This window comes from Choloepus didactylus, chromosome 2 (assembly GCF_015220235.1).
Source record: "Choloepus didactylus isolate mChoDid1 chromosome 2, mChoDid1.pri, whole genome shotgun sequence".
Lineage (NCBI taxonomy): Eukaryota > Metazoa > Chordata > Mammalia > Pilosa > Megalonychidae > Choloepus > Choloepus didactylus.
The window spans coordinates 36,195,369-36,216,145 of NC_051308.1; the positions used below are offsets into that span (position 1 = coordinate 36,195,369).

Sequence of the window (20,777 nt, forward strand, 5' to 3'; positions counted from 1 at the left end):
TCAAACTCTTCCAAAAAACTGAAGAGGAGGGAACACTACCCTAACTCATTCTATGAAGCCAACATCACTCTAATACCAAAGCCTGAAAAAGATACTACAAGAAAAGAAAATTACAGACCAATTTCACTTTTGAATGTAGATGCAGAAATCCTCAATAAAATACTAGCAAATTGAATCCAACAGCACATTAAAAGAATTATATGCCATAACCAAATGGGCTTTATTCCAGGTATACAAGGGTGGTTCAACATAAGAAAATCAATCAATATAATACACCACATTAACAAACTGAAAGGGAAAAACCACATGATCATCTTAATTGATGCAGAAAAGGAATCTGACAAAATACAGCACCCTTTCTTGATAAAACACTTTGAAAGGTAGGAATTGAAGGAAACTTCCTCGACTTAATAAAGGGCATATATTAAAAACCCACAACTAACATTGTTCTCAACAGTGAGAGACTGAAAGCTTTCCCTCTAAGATTGAGAACAAGACCAAGATGCCCACTGTCATCACTTTAATTCTACATTGTGCTAGGAGTTGTACCTAGAGCAATTAGGTAAGGAAAAGAAAAAAAAAAAAAAAAGACATCCAAATCTGAAAGGAAGAAGTAAAACTTTCACTATTTGCAGACAACATGATCCTATATTTAGAAAGTCCTGAAAGATTATGACAAAGCTCCTAGAGCTAAAAAATGAGTTCAGCAAAGTGGTGGGATACAAGATAAATATGCAAAAATCAGTACTGCTTCCATATATTGGTAATGAGCTATTCAAGGAGAAATCAAGAAAAAAAATCCATTTACAATAGCAACTAAAAGAGTCAAATATCTAGAAATAAACTTAACCAAGGATGTAAAGGGCCTATATTCAGGAAACTACAAAACATTGTTAAAAGAAATCAAAGAAGACCAAAATAAATGGAAGGACATCCCATGTTCATGAATTGGAAGGCTAAATGTTGTTAAGATGTCAATTCTGCCCAGTCTACAGATTCAATGCAACACCAATCAAAATTACAACAGCCTACTTTGCAGAAATGGAAAAGCTAATTATCAAATTATTGGTAAGAGTAAGGGGCCATGAATAGCCAAAACCTCTTGAAAATGAAGAACGAAGTTGGAAGACTCATGTTTCCTGACTTTAAAGCATATTATAAAGCTATAGTGGTCAAAACAGCATGGTACTGGCATAAAGATAGACATTGATCAATGGAATCAAAATTTTTTAATTGAGATATATTCACATAACATACAATCCTCCAAAGTGTATGGAATCAAATTAAGAGTTCAGAAACGGACCCTCAGATCTATGGTCAATTGAATTTGATAAGGCTTCCAAGTCCACTCAACTGGGACAGAACAGTTTCTTCAATAAACAGTACTGGGAGACCTGGATATCCATATATCCAGAATAAAAGAGGACCCCTATCTCACATCCTATACCCAAATGAACTCACAATGGATCCCAGACCTAAATATGAGAGCTGGTGCCATAAAATTCTTAGAAGAAAATGTAGGGAAACATCTTCCATATTTAGTGTTAAGCAGCGGTTTCTTAGACCTTACACCCAAAGCACGAGCAATAAAAGAAAAAATAAATAAATGCGACCTCCTCAAATTTGAATACTTCTATGCTTCAAAAGACTTTGTCAAAAGGGTGAAAAGGCAGCTGACTCAATGGGAGAAAATATCTGGAAACCACATATCTGCTAAGGATTTAGAAATCCTACAACTCAATAAAGACAAACAACCCAATTAAAAACTGGGCAAAAGACATGAATAGATCCTTTTCCAAAGAGCAAATATAAGCGGTTAAAAAGCACATGAAAAGATGCTCAACTTCACTAGCTGTTAGGAAAATGTAAATCAAAACCACAATGAGATATCATTTCACACTGACTAGAATGGCCACTATTAAACAAACAGGAAACTACATGTGTTAGAGAGGATGTGGGGAAATAGAAACACACATTCACTGCTACTGAGGTATGTAAAATGGTACAGCTGCTGTGGAAGATGGTTTGGCAGTTCTTCAGGAAGCTAAATATGATTCCACTATTAGGTATATACCCAGAAGAACTGAAAGCAGGGATGCAAACAAACATTTGCACACTGAAGTTCATAGCAGCACTATTCACAATTACCAAAAGATGACAACAAACCAGGTGTCCATCAACTGATGAATGGATAAACAAAATGTGGTATATACATACAATGGAATATCATTCAGCAGTTAGAAGGAATGAAGTCCTGATGCATGCAGTCCCATGGATGAACCTTGAGGAAACTATGCTGAGTGAAATCAGACAGAAAAAGGACACATGCAGTATAATCTAACTATATGAACTAATTATAATATGTAAACTCATAGAGATAAAATCTAGAATATAGGTTACCAGGAGATAGAATGAGGGTAGAGAATGGGAAGCAGATGCTTAATGTGCACAGAATTTTTTTTTACTAAATTGCATTTAAATGTTTGGAAACAGATAGAGGAGATAACACATTATGGAGAGCATAATTAACAGCACTGAATTATGGGTGTGATTGTGGTTGAAAGGGGAAGTTTAGAGTTGTGTGTGTCACTAGAAGGAAAGCTAAAGGATAAAACATGGGCCTGTATAACACAGTGAACCCTGTGGTGGATGATGGCTGTGATCAAAAGTACAAATATACAAATATTCTTTCATGAACTAGAACAAGTGTACATCCCTACACTTGTTAATAAAAGGAGTTAATAAAAGAGTGGTACATGGGAAAAATGCACCTATTGCAAACTATGGACTATAGTTAACAGTAATATTGTAATATTCTTTCAACAGTAGCAAATGTACCACACCAGTGCTAGGGGTCAATAATAAAGGGGGATAAGAGATGTGGGATGTTTTGGGTTTTGTGTTTTTTTGGCGGGGGCAGCAATGAAAATGTTCTAAAATTGATTGTGGTGATGAATGTACAACTATGTGATGATACTGTGAGCCAATGATTGAGTACTTTGGATGGACTGTATGGTGTATGAACATATATCAATAACACTACACACACAGAAAAGACCTTAATATTATTCTAAAATGAAAGTTATTATTTTTGGTAGAGTCCTCTATTAAAATTGGTCTATATTTAATAAGATCAACAGTTAATTAATTTACTTATACCAGCTTTCTCTAAAAATTGTATTTTGTACAGCTAGTTTCTCAATAAGTTAACAGGTATTCCTTGAGAAAAGGGTTCCATAGTCAGTTCAGTTTAGGAAATGCAAAGCTAACCAGGTTAAGTGCAGACTTCTCAGAGTTTTTCAAATGCTATGTATATATAGACTACTGTGACTCTCCCAGGGGTAGGGAGATTGGGGTACAATGTACGTTTCCCAAACTTATTTGACCTTGGAGACGTTCTGGTGGACATCTTGCATAGCCAGTGTTATGGAGCCTTTTGGGGATGCTGGGGTTCTCCAGGAAGCACTTGGGGTTCTCCAGGAAGCTACTTGCTCAGGTGCCAACTTTCCCTGGTAGAGCAATGAGAGTGTTTTATGACCGCGCTGAATGTAGGGCTTACCTCTAGCAGCCATGAAATCCTTTTGACAGCATCTATACCTTTTTATTTTTTTCTCTATAGGTTTTAACACCCTCTTCTTTCTGGTCTTTTCTTTGGAACTGAAGTTTTTCTTTTTAGTATATGGTTTTCTTGTATTTTTTTTTTTTTTTTTAATTAGGCCTGAAGTTTTCTGTGGAATGAGGTAAGGCATGTGTAAATAGTAGCAAATTCTGCCTAACCCACTCTAAAGCTCTGGCTCACAACCTCTCATCTGCCTTTCTTACCCTGGGAGCCTCATGCATGGTCTCCAGAACGCAGCCTGCTTCGGTCCAACCAGCACAGGCGCTTGAACATCCTTTGGACAAACTGTACATCTCCCTAGGGGAGGAAGTTGGCTTCAGGGGCATCTCCTCTCAGCAGGCTGCTCCCGGCCCTATCCTTGTCTGGGCTGTGTCCAGGGTTCCCGAGTCACCCAGCAAAGGCTCTGCCCGCAGACTCGACAGCCTGGCCATTCCCACGTCTGGGCTCCCTCCCTCCCAGGTAAGCTCTGTCCTCTGCTTTCTGTCCTGGAGGACAGTCAACCAGCACAGGCCAAGAGCATGGGGGTATGGGGCAGGGGAGATTGTCTGCCCTGCTTCCTACCTAGGAAAAACCCTCTTGGCCTGCCACAGCAGCGTCGTGCTTCCTTGAGGAGGGGCTGCCTTAAGGATGGGATTTCAGGGGCAGCCTGCCCATCTCCTCCACTAACCTCCCTACATCCAGCCTTAATTTCTATAACAGAACAAAGAGCCTCTCTCCCCACATTTAGAGATCAAACTTAGAATTTAAATGCCTGTGGGAAAGGGACTCTTTGTATTTAAATGCCCTAAAGTGAAAATGGCTGAAAGCAGGTCTTTGGGGGGAGATGGGAGAAGGAAGAGGGAAGGCTTTGCAGGGCTGGAGCTCAGTTGGGGAGGTAAAGAGCCAGCACTGTGGAGAGGAAGTCACCCAGGGAAGGGGCCACGGTGTCAAAGCCAGACTTGCTCCCTTCGTCTTTTTTTTTTTAAATTCAGTTTTATTGAGATATATTCACATAGCATACAATCATCCATGGTGTACAATCAGCTGTTCACAGTACCATCATATAGTTGTGCATTCATCACCCCCAAACTATTTTTGAACATTTCCCTTGCCCCAGAGCTCCCTTCATCTTTTACTTAGGTTGGCACTGAGAAATATGACACATGGATCTGGAGCCAAGTAAAAGGCGTGTCTTCCTGGAGGCTGGATTCACACTAGTTTCCTCAGAGACCTGACCTCACTGGCATCATATCTTGCTTCTGGCTTTACTCTCTTACCTTCCCATGCATCTCTTTGCATCCCAACAGGAGGAGGCATCTTCCCCGGACTCTGCCACCCTCTTGGGTTCCTCAGTGAGATTCTAGGCTCTCAGCTACCCACTCATTCCCTTTGGCTGTTTGTTCCTCTAGGAATACCCATCCCTCCTCCCCAAGGCAGTGTTTCCCTCCAATCTGCACTGTCCCAGGGGCTGGTCAAATCATGGCTCAGGCACCCTCTGCCCCAGCCCTGTGCTAGGGGGACAGGCCAACGGGTCAGGTGGGCACCCCCGCCCCCATCCCCACCTCGCACTGGCCCGGTGGACTCAGAACCTCGAAGGCCGAGGGTCCAGGTGATGAGTGGGCACCCCCGCCCCCATCCCCACCTCGCACTGGCCCGGCGGACTCAGAACCTCGAAGGCCGAGGGTCCAGGTGATGAGTGCACAGAATCAGGGTGGGGCTGATGTGCCGCTCACGCCGAGCACTTTGGCTGGCTGCTGCCAGGCTGCCCCGCACAGCACAAACGCTCTGCGGGCACTCATGGCCACAACGCGCCTTCAGCCAATCACAACACCAGAAAGGAGCAGCCTGCGAAGGTCTCCTAGACCCACCCAGGGACAGGCTCCACTACAGGGTGAGTGGGGACAAGTAATGGATGTGTGGCTGGAAGATCCGGATTTGAACCCTGATTCTGCCATCTAGGTTGTGCGACCTTGAATACATTTCCTAATTTCTCTGAACCTATGCTTGCTCACCCCTTGTGGAAGGGGATAATGAGATGTAACCTGAGAAGATTAGGATCAGATGAAAAAAGGTAAATTGGAGTCCATGGATGGGCTCCACAGATCTGGAACTTGGTGCATTGTGCTACATTAGCATTTGTGTGAATATATGCATTTTTCAGGGAGGGGAATCGGGATTCTCTCCCACCCTCACCCCCAGTATTAAGAAACAGGAGAGCCAGAATGCAGAGTTTAAATTCTGCCTCTGACCCTGGGCAAACTACTCACTCTTCCGTGTCTCAGAGGCCTCATATTTAAAATGCGGATAATAATAGAAAATTGCCTCACAGTTGAGAATTAAATGGTAGAAAATATGTAAAGCACTTAGAACAGTGTCTGTGTTTGCTCTTACCTTTTTCTAATTTTATAGGTGAGAAAACTGAGATCCAGATGAGGTGAAGTCTCAACTGAGGGCAATGTCATGTGCCAAGCGTTGGCCACATCTGGCAAGGCTGCCCCAGGAAAGGTGAGCCTGACAGTGGTGGGGGGATCACTTAAGCTTGGGACCCCAGGGAATCCCCCTCAAGCTCAGGCTTTCCCTCCCCTTCTGATTTGCTTGGGAGAAGGAGGTTAGCTGGAAAAGGCAAACCTTGAAAGGCAATAAAAAGATCAGTGGTTGCAGAGGTTCAGGGGGAGGGAGGGGGGGATGAATATATGGAGCCCAGGGCATTTTTAGGGCAGTGAAACTATTTTGGACAATGCTGTCCCATTCATCAAAACTCACAGAACTGCATACACCAAGAATAAATCCCTACTGAAAGCTAAGGATTTTAGTTACTCATAATGCATCAATATTGGTTCATCCATTGAAACAATATACCACTCCAATGTAAGATATTAATAATAGGGTAAACTACGTGTGTGGGGGTATATGGGAACCCTCTGTGCAATTTTCTGTCCACTTAAAACTGCTCTAAAACAAAGTTTATTATTATTTTTTAAAAGGTGGTTTGAATCAGATTTTTGGAGCGTTAAGGAGAGCTTCCTCATCTTCCGGACTTACACAACCTGGTCTTACCTTGATAAAAGGTTTAATTGTCTCCAGGTGAAAAACTCTCCAGTTAGGCTGGCTCTGCAGCTAACGCCCTGCCCTCCTCCCAGCCCCACGGGGAGCACACATGGTACTGCACAGTCTTTCCTCCCCATGCAGCACTCAGACGGACCCAGCCCGGGGCACGCCCACCCAGCCCCTTCTCTGAGGACACAGCACTCCCAAGGAGCCCTGATGAATGGCCCCTTTAAGCTTCAGGCCCCTGGGTGGAAAAGATAAATTCACATAAGGGCCATGTCAGTAAGTTTCCAGAGCCCCAGCCTCTGAGCGTGTCATGAAGGTCAGCTCTGTGCACAGGCCGTGGCTGCCTGGGGCCCATGGGGGGTGGAATGCGGGGGGGGGGGTTACTAACATTTGTGGCTGCGGGAAGTTTTTGCAAGAGACGAGTATATTTGTTGAGACGAGCATAATATTTGTTGTGTGCTTTCTCCCTCTTTCCCTTCCTCCATTACTGTCTTTCCCCCACAAAAGGAAGCCTGTTTGCCTTTGGACGCTCCCAACAGCTGTGATGACAGGGGTCTTTTCTGTCTAGGCTCCTGTACAGCCCCAGTGGGGCAGGTGCTCAGTGAATTCAAACACACAAACACACAGACATTCCACCTCTCTCTCTTCCTTCCCCTCACCTCTCCCTCCCCCTCCTTCCATCCCCACTTCCCCCTCCCCCTTTCCTCCACCTCTCCTTCTCCCCTTTCCACCGCTCCCCCAGTCATCCCCAGGGACCCAATGCCACCCTGTGCTCACCCCCTCCTGTGTGCTCACACTGCATCCAAGCTGATCCCTATCACAGCAGAATCAAATTCATACTTAATTTGCCCATTTGATCGATTGTTCTCACCACTGGGCCATCTGATCCCTGAGGGCAGGACCTCTGGCAGAAATGTCCAAAAAGGACAGGAGACAGGTAGGACCCAGAGCAGGAGTCCAGGTGAGAATTAGGGCCCACCTTTGAGCAATGGGGGGATAGGAGGAGGACACCTGGAGAGGAACTAAGGACCTAGAATAGAGAGGACTAGCTGGGTGTGAGGAGGGGAGGCAGAGGCTAGAGTTTTGTATAGAGAAAAGGCTGTGTTTTATTTTGTTTTCTTTCACCCGATGTCCTAGCCCATTGCTCTTCCTACAGTAGCCGCATGATAAGCTGAATAGAGGAAGCAGGGGAGACAAGTGCCTGGCCTGGGCCTTCAGGGCTCCTGGGCCCAGCAAGGGGTCTCCACAAGGCTTGGCTGGTGAATGGAGTCCTGAGCTGGTAGCATCAGCCCAGCTAGCTGCGTCCCCCATTGTCTCACAGCCTGGGAGGTCCCAGAGAACACACGGCCAGTCTCCACCAGGATGAACTAGTGTCCAAGCAGCCGTGGGTCCCACCCTGGTGAAGGACAAAAAGGCCATTACCCAAAGGAGAGGAATGGCGGCACGATGGCCTCAACAGTCCGTCAGGTTTCATGTGTTCTTCCAGAACCCTGTCACTCCCCATCAAGAGACAGATTCCTTGTCCCCTCCCCTTGAACCTGGCCGGGCCCTGTGAGTCTCAATTAGCATATGGTATATAAGATGCCTTGGGACTTCTGGGGCACAGTCATAAAGAGTAAGACAGCTTCCCAGGCTCTGTGTAAAAGGTTCACATGGAGGGGATGTTCGGAGCACAGCCTTTCCCTCTGACCCACAAATAACCCTGCTGCTGAGGACTAGATGTGCTGCCTGGTTCCTAGGACCGGATGATAGATGTTGGCTGACTCCCTTCTCGGGAGTGCCTTGAGGTAAAACTCATCCCCTTGCAGATAGTGGCACATTCCTTCCACTGTTACCCCAGCATAGGTCAACATTCACCGCAGACTGCCTGGCTACGGTACGTGTATTCTATGGGGCTCGCTTCCTGTCCCTCTCTCTCTCTCTCTTACACACACACACACACACACACACACACACGCACACGCTGCTGCTATATCTTACACACACACACACACACGCACGCACACACACATGCTGCTGCTATATCTTACACACATGCACGCACACACACATGCTGCTGCTATATCTTACACACACGCGCGCGCGCGCACACACACACACACACACGCTGCTGCTGTATCTGTTCCTGGCTCCATCCACTATGGCATAAGTGCAAGAGGGGCGGGTAGAGGCAGCTCCCTGCATCAGCCGGGGTCTGACGCCCACTGGTGAAGCTGGCCTGGCTCTGTCTCTTCTCTCTGTGAGTGGACATTGTTCCGTCCAGCGCCTGTGTGAGTCGTGTTTTTGTTGGAGACCCTGACACCTGCTCATGGAGTGGGTTGGGACCCAGGACTGCTGTTCCTGGTGGCAGGCACAGGTAAGCTCTTGTGAGCCTCCTCCCCTGGAGGTGGTAATGGGTGTCTGTCTTCTGGCCGACAGCACAGCTACCTTAAAGCTCTGGTGGTAGAGATCACACGGAGAAGGCGAGATGCCAGGGAGCCCAGCTCACCCCTCACCTTCCCCACCCAGGCACCAGACGTGTGGGTGAGGGAGGCTTTGGGTCCCCTAGCCCCTGTCTGACCACAGCCATGTGAGACACCCTGAGAGTCACTCAGCTGAGCCCAGGCATCTTTCAGAACCATGAGAGATGATGATAAAGTGATTGTTGGTTGGGGGTGGTTTGGTACACAATAGACCTAGGTGTAACTATATAGAGATCTTCCTGAAATCTGTGCCAGGGAGTCTGAAATTTAATACCAGGGACCATAAGATGCACCAGCTAACAGGGTTTCCCCTTCTGGGGGGCTCCAGCAAAAGAACAGAGTCAACGTGGACAGATACCAGTGCCTGGGTGTCTGTGCCAATGGGCCCAGTATGCCCAGCCACCGAGGTCCCAGGGCACCCCTGGACCCCAGATGTGCATCCTGCCCTCTTGAGGAGGGCTTTGGACCATGCCTGGTAAAGGAAGCTGATGAGGCAGCAGGCCCTGCCAGCAGGGGAGCTTTTCCACAGAGCAGGGGAGGGCCTCACCTCCTTCTTTACTGCAATAGCTCATGGGGCTGGTGGGGCAGGAGCTCTTCTCCCACAACATCAAACATCCCAGCAACGGCCACCCTGATTCTGTTTTCTCTTTTCTTTATGATAGTCATGCATAACTGTGGCTGGGGTTAGGCTGAAGCAAAACCAGAAAGAAAGTGTGTAAGGTTTGTTTTCAGCAATTTACATGCTAATGACGGCTGCTAGTATTTTCCCAACTCCCATTTTAGGATCCTTTCCTCACTTGCTACTTCCCTGCACCAATACCGGCATTCTGTGCCCTGGACGCCTAGTCATCCCCTTCGTGCCCCCTGTCCTTAATGTTTCCATCTCTCTCCCTGATTCTTCCTCTATATGAGTGGTTCTCAACCAGAGCCACTTTGTGCCTGCCCCCACCCCCCAGGACATTCGGCAAGGTCTATGGAGATTTTTGGTTATCACACTAGGGGGTGCTACTGGCATTGGTGGGTAGAGGCTCGGGGTGCTGCTCAACATCCTACAGAGCACAGGACAACCCCTCACCCTACCCCTCAACAAAGAATTACCTGGCCTCAAATATCAGTACCAAGGCCGGGAAATCCTGCTTTATCTTAAATCTTGCTTGTCCTGTGTTCCCACTCCTTTAGTAGCTTGTTCCTTTGCTTTCCATGGTGACAGATAGATAAGTGATCAATGGCTAAACTTGACCCTTCCTGAGACAAGGCGTTTTAACAGTCTCTGGCTGACCAGTACCCTGCCCTCAAGGGATGAATCTCAAGGTGACCGTTCAGCTCCATGCAGCCCAGTGAGGGAGGGAGCCACACTCTCAGGCAGCCGAAGTCTTAGCTTTTGAAGGGAGTGGAAGGAACCACCCTCTGAAGAGCCAAGAGCCAAGTAGGGACAGCCCCCCTCCGGAGGTGGGCAGGGAGGGGGTTCTCCAGAGGAAGTGCACACCCTGCCAGCGAGCCGGCCTGAGATGGTGGCTGATGAGTCACACTGATGAGTCCACATAAGTTACTCATTTCACAGCCTGGCAGCAGCCCAGAAAAGCACACCCCCAACCGGAACTCCACACACATGCACAACCACCTCTCATTTACACCAAGGGCTGGGAGGGGAGGGCAAAAAGATCTCAAAAGCTACTCACATCCCAATCCTTACCAACATGAAGGTCTCTGGCCTGCTGCAGTAAACTGTACATCAGCACTGTGAGCAAGGGCAAAGTATCCCAATGACGCGTTCTGTTTCCCCTACCCCTGTGTCTCCTCCAGGAAAGGGGGCAGACAAGGAAGCCGAGGCCTGACGCTCCCACTCTCCCACTCTGAATTTTGGTAGCAGCTACTGGACTCTTGGGGAGCCCCTGCCCTGGTGGCTGACCCACTTTGTGAGCAGCAGTGAGCAGCCTGTTGCAGGTTGCATCTTTGTGCCTCGGTTCCCTGTGGCCCTGACCCAGCTGGGCCCTGGCCCCACTGCCACTCCTGCTGAGTTTTATCTCCAGGACTCCAGAGATGGCTCCTCATGGCTGCCTTACCACCAGGCAGCAAACCCAACCCTCCCTCCCCTAATCCTATTGTCATCACAGATTCCCACCTCAGAGGGGGGAGGTGGAGCCCTGTCCTCAGCTGCCAACTCCTGTCCTAAATTCCTACCCCTCAAGAACTCTCCTTCTGCACCTCTGGAGGAACAATATCTACTTTCCTTGACTTTCTGGGAGCATTTACAGTGCTGAACTGAAAGGAAAAAAGTCTCATTGTGGTTGGGGCAGCAAAATGCAGGAGAAAGATCATATAGTGGATTGGCCAACAAGCACAAATATTGGAGGTTTTCTTACTCTAATCCTAATCCCCAAAGAGATGGAGAAACCACAAGAGGCCCATGGTCTCAAAGTTCTCCACCTCGTGGAAAAATGAAGTATGCCAACGACGTCATTGTTCCCATTTCGCAGATGGGTAAGTGGAAGCTTGTGGTTGAAAATGATAGGGGTACATGAATGCAAGCATGTGTGCTGAGAGGAGAGTGCCCAAGCTGATGGATTAAAGGGCTGTGGCCCCTTGGGGAGAACAGCAGGAAGCAAAGGCCATGGATGACCCCTGGAAGTTGGGGCAGGAGACAAACCAAGTTTCTTGGACTTTTTACCAAACACTGCCTTCTTCTATGTCACACCCCTCCCCAAAATTTCACTGGTTGTCCATGCTAAGTGCTAAAGCTGGAACCCAATCAGGTATTCAAGATCCTCTGTGATCTGGCTCCATCCTTCCAAACTTATTTCATAGTTCTCCCCTCCAGCAACATTCTCTCCCAAAACGACTTTTATTTACATTTATGAAGCCCTTACTATGTGTCTGCCTCTGGTGTGCTGAGATATGCATGCATTATTTCATTTCATTGTTACAACCCTCTGAGGTAGGTACTAAAACTATCCCCCATTTTATGGATGAGGTAACTGAGTACAGCAATTTACCCAAAGTGACAGAGCTAAGAGTCCAACCCTTGATGGACAGATGCTCAAGTCCTTGCTCTTAACTCTGATGCTCGTAGATGTTTATTGATTTATGTGCCTTGCTTGACTCTGTCTGGAAACACAGGCCTGTGAGGACCATCCCACCTTGTGGAGAGCCAACGATGGGAGACAGGATCCCAAGGCTCAAACAAGGCTACACTGTCCAATGCAGTAGCTATTGGTCACATGTGGCTATTAAATTTAAATTAAATTAGAAATTCAGTTCCTCAGTGGCATCAGTCACATTTCAAGTACTCTATAGCCACGTGTGGCTAGTGGCTACCAAGTTGTATGGTGCAGATGTAAAACATTTCCATCATTGCAAAAAAGTTCTATTGGACTCTGCTGGTGTAGAGTCTGTCTCACTGTGCTTCTGACGATCAGGCCATCTCCTCTCAGGCCAGCTGCACATGGTGCTGACCACCCTCAATACAGGGCTTCATTGTCCAGATGGCGTTGCTGGCCAAGATGACACCAGAACTCACAGAATACAAGGTCCTTCATTTCTAGAATCCTCAGGATGGGATCCCCTTTGTGGCCGATACTACTGAGTGGCTGATGCTGAGCAAGTTTCCATGGACCTCAGAGGGGAGATGTTATTGTACACAAACATGTGTAGGGATATAGGGGTGAATAGTGGCTGCCAGTGGTGGGTAACAGGTCCTAGAGTCATGGACTGTCAGAAGTAGTGGGGCCTTAGGAAAAGCTGATCTGAACCTCTCATCTCAGAATTGAGATGACTGAGGCCATACAGGGGCATGGTCCGGCTCCTGCCCATAGGAAGCCAGTGGGAAATTTGGAGAGCACCTCGACAGGCAAAAAGCTACCCTGACTAACAGACCCAAGTAGGAGGCTGGAACCTTGGCAATCCCTTCTAGGCATCCTGTGGCTTCAGAGGAAAGTGTATGAGAGAGAAGGGAAATTCTTATGGGGATGGTTCCCAGAACCAGGAACAGCCAAAGAGAGATTTGTCCTTCAGGCATCAATGAGGCTGGAACTTGCTGTGTAATAGCCAAGGCTGGGGCCGGCCAGGGCAGGACAGCAGCCTCTGAGCAAAATAGCAGGTTAGAGATTCGTCCCTGCCCTGTTGATGAAACTGTCTAGACACAGCAGGGGAAGGGAGCTGGGAGCATGGGCAGTAGCCACTGGGAAGAAAAGCTGTGAGAGAGCATTCATTTACAACCAGAAGAGGAGCTGAGGGGAAATGGCACCTAACACCTGCTCCAAGAGGTTGGTAGGGTCTGGGGAAGTAAGGGTGGCACTGCGGCTAGTGATGAAACATTGTTTTTAAGAAAAAGAATGGATTTACTTTCTCAATCAAACCAACCAATACCTATTTTCAAGTCTTTTTTTAAAAAAACTACTTTTAAAAAGATACCTGCAAATCCTAATGGGGGGATATACTCTGCCCCAATCAAGATGGCAGAGTGAGATGCTTCAGGGCTCCATCCTCCCACAGAAGCTTTGAACAACCAGCAAGAACTTGCAGGAACATCTTTCTCAAAGTTCCAGAAAACATTCAAAGGATTGCAGTAACAGGGCAAGGGCTGAATCAAGAAAAGACTACTTAAAAGTAGTAGGATCTCATGACGTCCTGGCCAGCCCCTTCCTCACCCCTCACCAGCTCTGTGTGGAGCTGGCCTGTGCTCCCAGTGTCGACACTTGGTCCTAGTTCCAGGGGAGCAGAGTAACCCTTGTGCATATACTTAAAGCATGTGTGTCTGACCTAATCTATCTGGTGGAGGCCTGAGGGAGTCGCTGGCCCAGAACTTGTCTTGCATGTTGAAGGCGGCTCACAGAGCTCTCCTACAGAACACTGGGAGATCAGTCAAGTGGCTGCTGGGGCAAGGGATTGCTGGCTGCAGGACATTCAGTGCAGTGCCCAGGACCATTAGGAAACTGTTTCCTAAGGAAGAGATGACATTTGTATTTGTGTAAATGGGGGAATTCCTAGGGCTACACATGCAAGTCCAAGAAAATTCAAGTGTGTAGAAAGGTCCAAGGAGGACCCTATGTTCTGGCCTAGAGCTATTTTCCAAACTAATTGTATGGATAAGTTCTGAAGGAGAGTGCTTGCCCACGACAATCTGCAAAGACTGGGAAAGGTGTTTTCATTTTTTCTCTTTTTTTTTTTTGTGTTATTTCCTGGCATTCAAGGAAAGTTCTGTCATAACATTAGCTGGAAACAAGCTTAAGGAATAGATGCCTCAGAATCTAAATTTCAGCAATAACACTCTAAAATATCAAAATGTCTAGGTTTAAACAAAAGATTACAAAACATACAAAGAAACAGGAAGTGATGACCAAGGCAAGGGAGAAAATGAAAGCCTTAGAACCATCAGTGAGGAGAGCCAGACCTGAGACATTCCAGACAAAGACTTTACAAAAGTAGCCCTAAATATTCTCACAGAACTATAGGAAACATGGACAAAGAATGAAAGGAAATCAGGAAAAGAGATGAATATCAATAGAAAGATGGAAATCATGAAAGGAAGCAAACAGAGCTGAAGACCACAGAAACAAAAATTAAAAATTCCCTAGAGAGTTCAACAGCAGATTGGAGCTGGCAAAAGCAAGAAACATGAACTTGAAGATAAGACAACTGAAATCACCTAGATTGAGGAGCAGGAAGAAGAATGAATGAAGAAAAGTGAACAGAGCCCGAGGAACCCGTGGAATACCATCGAGCATACCAACATATGTATTATAGGCGTCCCAGAAGGAGAAGAGAGAATGGAGCAGAGAGAATATTCAAAGAAATAATGGGTGAACACTTCCCAAATTTAACTTCAGGCAGACTATACACATCCAAGATGCTCAATGAACTCCAAATAGGCCCACATCACAACATATTATATGCAGATTGTTGAATGCCAAAGATAGAGAACTCTGAAAGCTATAAGAGAGAAGCAGTGTTTCCCATATAAGGGAACCTCAATAAGATTAAATGCTGATTTCTCATGGCAAGAAGGCAGGGATAACATATTAAAAGGGCTGAAAGCAAAAAATGGCCAACCAAGAATTCTGTATCCATCCAAAACTTGTCTTTTAAAAATCAGGGAGAAGATAAGACATTCTCAGATAAACAGAAACTAAGGGAGTTCATCACTACTTGACCAACCCTACAAGAGATGCTAAAGAAAGTTCTGCAGATTAAAAGGAAAGGACACTAGACAATAGACCAAAGCCACATGAAGAGATGAAAATCGCTGGTGAGGTTAACAACATGGGTAAATATAAATACCAGTAATATTGTACTTTTGGTTTGCAACTCCGTTTTACTTCCTACAGGATCTAAAAGGCAAACGCATAAAATGTAATGATAAATCAGTAATTGTGGACTCATAATGTAAAAACATGTAATTTGTGACAAGAATTACAAAAAGATGGAGAGACGGAGGGGTATAGGAACATAGGTGATGTATACCATTGAAGTTAAGTTGGTATTAAACAAACAAGAGTGTTATTAATTCAGGATGCTAAATTTAAGCCCCATGGTAACTACAAAGAAAACATCAGAGAACATGCAAGCTCACAGAAACAGAATTTAGAGTGCAGTTAGCCAGTGGCAGGGGTTGGGGGGAATGGGGTGTTGATGCATGGTGGGTTTAGGATTTCTGCATGTGGAAATGGGAAGGTTTTTAGTGGTGGATGGTTGTGAGGGTACTACAACAGTGTGGATATAAGTAATTCCACTGAATGGTATGCTTGGGAGTGGCTGAAAGGGGAAAGTTTATATTGTATATATGTCCCCACAGTTTAAAAAAGAAAAAAAAAAAGAATGAGCAACTTAAGAGCCAATAGCAATTCATGCAATACATGATCCTGGGTAGGATCTAATAAGGGAGAAGAAAAGGCCCAGAAGACATTTTTGAGCAATATGAAAAAACTGGAATATAGACAGTAAGTTTTATATTAAATTATTATATTAAATTTCTTGAACTTGCTAACTGTAGGTAAGGTGGTTACATAAGTGAATATCCGTGTTCTGAGGAAATGTACATGAGAGTATTAAGTGTTCAAGGAATGCGATGTATACAACCCACACTCAAGTGTTCAGAAAAGATTGGTAAATAGACAGATAGAGGGAGAGATGGAGAGATGAATTGCTAGATTAATGGACAGATAGAATGATACAGAAAATGTGACAAAATGTTAAAATTGGTGGATCTGGGTATCTAGGGAGAGAGGGTACGTTGGAATTCTCTGTACGGGGTTTGTATTATTTTTGCAACTGTCCTGTAAGTTTGAAAGTATTTCAAAATATGAAATACTCTGTCATAGTTAGAGGAGCCTAAGGACACATGACAACTAAATGTAATGTGGTGTCCTGGATGGGATCCTTGAATAGAACATGAACATTAGGTATAAACCAAGGAAATGTGAATAAAATATGGATTTTAATTAATAATAATGAATCAATATTGGCTCATTAATTGTAATAAATGTATCACACCAATGAAAGATGTTAATAGGGCAAACGGGGTGTGGGGTATATGGGAACTTGGTACTATTTTCTCAATGTTCTAAAAAAAGTCTATTAAAATAAAAAAGATACCTATTATCAAGTATGTTATCCAATTAGAAAGCACAGGTTAGTAAGCAGCAGAGGGAGCAGGGTCTGGAAACTGTCTTCTAACATACCTTTCCCATCAGTCATCCTTTTTGCCCCTCTCTCCACTCTGCTGAGCTGGGCTGTGGAGAGGGGTGCCATGTAGCCAAACACCTCCTAGCTAGCGTTCTAGGGGGCCCTGCGTGACTCCGTGGGGGTGGAGGCAGTTGACCCACTTCTAAGCAGGACAGAAGACATTTGCCAGGTTACAGTGAAACAGGGCTATGTCCGTTTCAACAGATTTGACAGTGCTGGCAGCCTTGGGCTGCCCCCAAGGAGTCAGGGGCCCATGGGCACACAGTGACCTGGGCCTTCCAGGCCTGTAGCAGCTACTTTTACCTGTGAGCTGGGAGAGGTTGGGGGAGGAGCAGTAGAGAAAGCTTGACAGTCGCCCAGGGAAAACCACCAGTGGTTAGAGGAGACAGCCTTTGAATTTTCTGGGCCCCTTGGGGCCATACCAAGTGGCAATCACCTGTAAGAATACACTTGCTACCAGGCAATTACAGAGCCACATTTAGCTGCATGCCCCATGCAGGGTCAGCCTGCTGAGGCTCCGTCTGGGTCTCTAACCCTTCCTCCAGATGGGCAGATTTTTCTTCACTGAGTCGATTCTTAGCACAACCATGTTCTAAACTGTAGGTGGCTCATTCAGCAGAGTTCTGCAAACATGGTTTAAATTACTTTGTGGTGCATGTCAAAGCTGAGCCTTCTGGCAAAGAGGGTGGACTTTGTGGATTAACCATTGCTGGGCAGCACAGCTGAGGCTGGCAGGGCCTTGTGAAACGTACAAGTCCAAGGATGGGTTCACTCGGTGAACTGAGTAAGTCTCAGGGCAGAAAGCCAAATAGGTATATATAGAGAATTATGCTTTGAGAATTTCACCTCCATGTTTCTCAGTACAGCATTTTGCAATACTGAGGGAGCATGGGGTTTATGAAAAGAGCGCAGGATTTTAAATAAGATTAGGATTTATTCCTTTGGCAATTCCTAGCATTGCGGCTTTATGTATAACCTCCCCTCTCTGTGCCTCGGTTTTCTTATCTGCATATAGGGGTGAAAATATTTACTTCAGAGTTGAGTTGATTACATGAGATAATGTGATGAAAAATGCTCTAAGAGGTATAATAGTGCATACTATTATACAAGCACTATTATACAAGCATCAGGCACTGTTATTACTCCATATTACAGACAAAAGATGCTCTAAGACAAAATCCAGCATCAGGCATGAGGAGCAGCTGTGAGTAGCTGAATGCCTCATCTTCGGGGGTCTTTGTAGTCACCTCATTCACCCTGCTTCCTCCTCATTTTTAGAAGAAACTGAGTGCTGGGAAGTGAAAAGACTTGCCCACAGTCTCCCAACTCGTGACAGGCAGAGCTGAGCTTCAGCTCATATCTCTGGCTCCATGGGCAGTTGCTGCCATAGCCCATTTCTGACACTTCTGGGCCTGTTAGGACTTGGTAAGGTTCACAATTGGGGTGAGAGTTCAGTAAATGGCATTTCCAAGGCTGTAATGTAACCAGGATCCTCCCGTATAAAAATGCCAAGAGAACAAAAAGGCCAACATGGTGTAACACACCTTAGAAAGCACAGACCAGTTACTGAGAAACTTTAAAAAGGCTGACATTTAACCCTGTTTTTGTTTGATTTGGTGCACATTCCCCCCAGAAGGTAAGCTTCGCCTGCCTCCTCTCCAGATAACCTGGTAGTATTTAAATAAGACTTAAATCATTTGTTTGTTACTTGCAATTTGGCTCTGAAGCTGTTGTTAGTCTAGGTGTGGCAGTTGATAGATTTGTCTCTGGATTCTCTAAAGCCCCGGGGAGTCTAACTTCTAGCCTTGTTAACTTCCCTTTTCTCTAACAAATGGATTTCCCCAGAGCACCCACCTTAGATGCCCAGGGACCCCTAGCCTTCCTTCTTTTGAAGGAAGAGGGGGAAATGGGAGACAGGGAGGTGGAAACAGGGAGGCATGTTTCCTGCAGGTGAGAATGTGCTCTGGCATCTCAGGAATCCGTGCACAGGTTATGAACTTAGACCAGCCTGGTTTTGCTGGCCCAGAGCTGCTTCAGCCGTCCCTCAGAGGCATTTCCCGTGGCGCTCCCTTCCCTAATGATTCACATAGCTGCCTGACATTCGCCAGGGGTGGGAATTTTTCCTGGCCCCCTTCCTTCTAGGGAGTCTAGCTCAGGGACTAAGTGCACAGACTGACTGCATGCACACCAGGTCCCCACTTCAGCTGTGAAACTTAAAGAAGTTACTAGGACCCCAGAATCCTCATCTATAAAACGGGAATAATCGTGAAACCTCGGAGTTTTCTCAGGCATAGTTTAGTTTCTAGCACATCGTAAATGTCCAATCAATGTTAGTTATTGTGAGTGTCAGAATTCAAGCTGATGAACTCATTTAAGGAGCTAGCTGAAACTGATGGCAGGCAACAAGTTTTTGGTTTACCAGAACAAACAATCTGCTCAAGCAATTATAGGCTCATATTTATCATCAACAAAAACAAATCAAGGGTGGATTCAATGAGAATTTTAAATAATAGTCTCAAGCCCCACCACTGGGACTTCTTTGGTGAAGCCTCGGGAGCTTTCATTTTAAAGTTGGAGGACTATGGGTTCAAATCCACAAATAGCACTATATCCAGAAACACATATCAGAATTCACCTTCAGAGAGCAAAAGCTGCAGACCTTCACAACTTAGCTACTCCAGTTAGCTTTACTTAAATGAGCATTCCAACTGCCTTTACAACAAAAAACACTGCTTCCCACTGTTGTGAAACCATGGCGAGCTTGTCTTGCAAACACTGAGAACTCTGAGGTACTGGCACTTCCTCTCAGCAGCAAACAATAGGGTTTCCTCTTCATTCACAACGAGTCACACCCTGCCTCCCTGAATCTCAGAGGACTATATCTTAACCCTGTTACTGGCCTGGGGGAGTCCTCCCACCCGACCCTCAGCCCAGACACTGACCGTTTCAGGGGCCACCTGGTAACAATGGCCCAGGAGGTAGAGACCAAGCAGTGGCTGAAATCAGAAGCCTCTGTTCTCCCAGGGGGAGCATCTTTGTAACCCCAGCAACTAGCCCATTTTTGTGTGCATTTGTGCACTTTAGCATTAGGCTGGGTATAGAACTGCTACCCTCAGGGACAAGACATTCTAGGAGCTCAGAAAGTTTCTGGAAATGGAAATCACCAAGCTACTTGTGAAGGGGAGAAGCCACTGTCACCCTCTCCACCCGCAGCCTTGTTGACACGACCCCACAGCTTGCTCTGGGTCCCACCACTTACCCAGGGCTCCTTGGCAGATGTCTGTGCGGGTGGCTCCTCCAACAATAAACTGGGGGTCATCACAGATCTCCTGGGGATGAGACCAATCCACAGAGAGCTGTCAGCCCACCGTGCATGCACGTTTGCATTTAGCATGCCTCCGTTCCCAATAGGTACGTTGGACCACTTCTTCCCCTTTCCCTCTCCTCTGGGAAAAGTTTTCCTCAAGGGAAGGCTCTGTTCTGCAGTCATGGTTAGATCCCTGCCCTCTGGGTCCCAATGGGTGGGTGAGGGATGTTCCTGATTGAGAAGGTCAGTAGTTGAACCCCACATACTCCAAACTGACTGGAGCCTACGCCCATTGGGCTATTTCCTGGTGGCTGTGCAAGCATCAAGCCCAGACTCCTATGCCAGGCTCTGAGACCCTCTACAATCTGGAGCTGCCCCACCTGCCATGCTCACATCCAGTCCTGCAAGTTTTTTTTTTTTTTTTAATATTAAATTCTTAAAAAATACAACATATATATAATGTAAAACTTGCCATTTTAAATCAGTCAGGGGAAACGGGTTGAAGGCTTGGGCTCTGGATTCAGATATTGTGATTAGTGCTTCATCTCAAATAACTTCGGGAACACAAGATGGGTATTATCCCCATTTTCAAGATAAGGGAATGGGCTCAAAGAGGTAAAGCAGCAAGTCTGAAGTTACCCAGCTGGTGGTGATAGATGGCACCAGGATCGGAACT

General features: G+C 46.0%; 1 protein-coding gene across 2 annotated transcripts in view; it reads right to left on the reverse strand.

The window, feature by feature from the left end:
• CAPN2 (calpain 2) overlaps positions 1 to 20,777 on the reverse strand; it is a 70,336-nt gene that overhangs the window by 45,928 nt on the left and 3,631 nt on the right. For both annotated transcript variants that reach the window (XR_005214819.1, XM_037823137.1), the window contains exon 2: positions 20,054 to 20,123. Coding sequence is in view for 1 of the 2 variants with exons in the window: in XM_037823137.1 (XP_037679065.1) it covers positions 20,054 to 20,123 (70 nt within the window). In the remaining variant the exon portion in view is untranslated. The remainder of the gene's footprint in view (positions 1 to 20,053; positions 20,124 to 20,777) is intronic.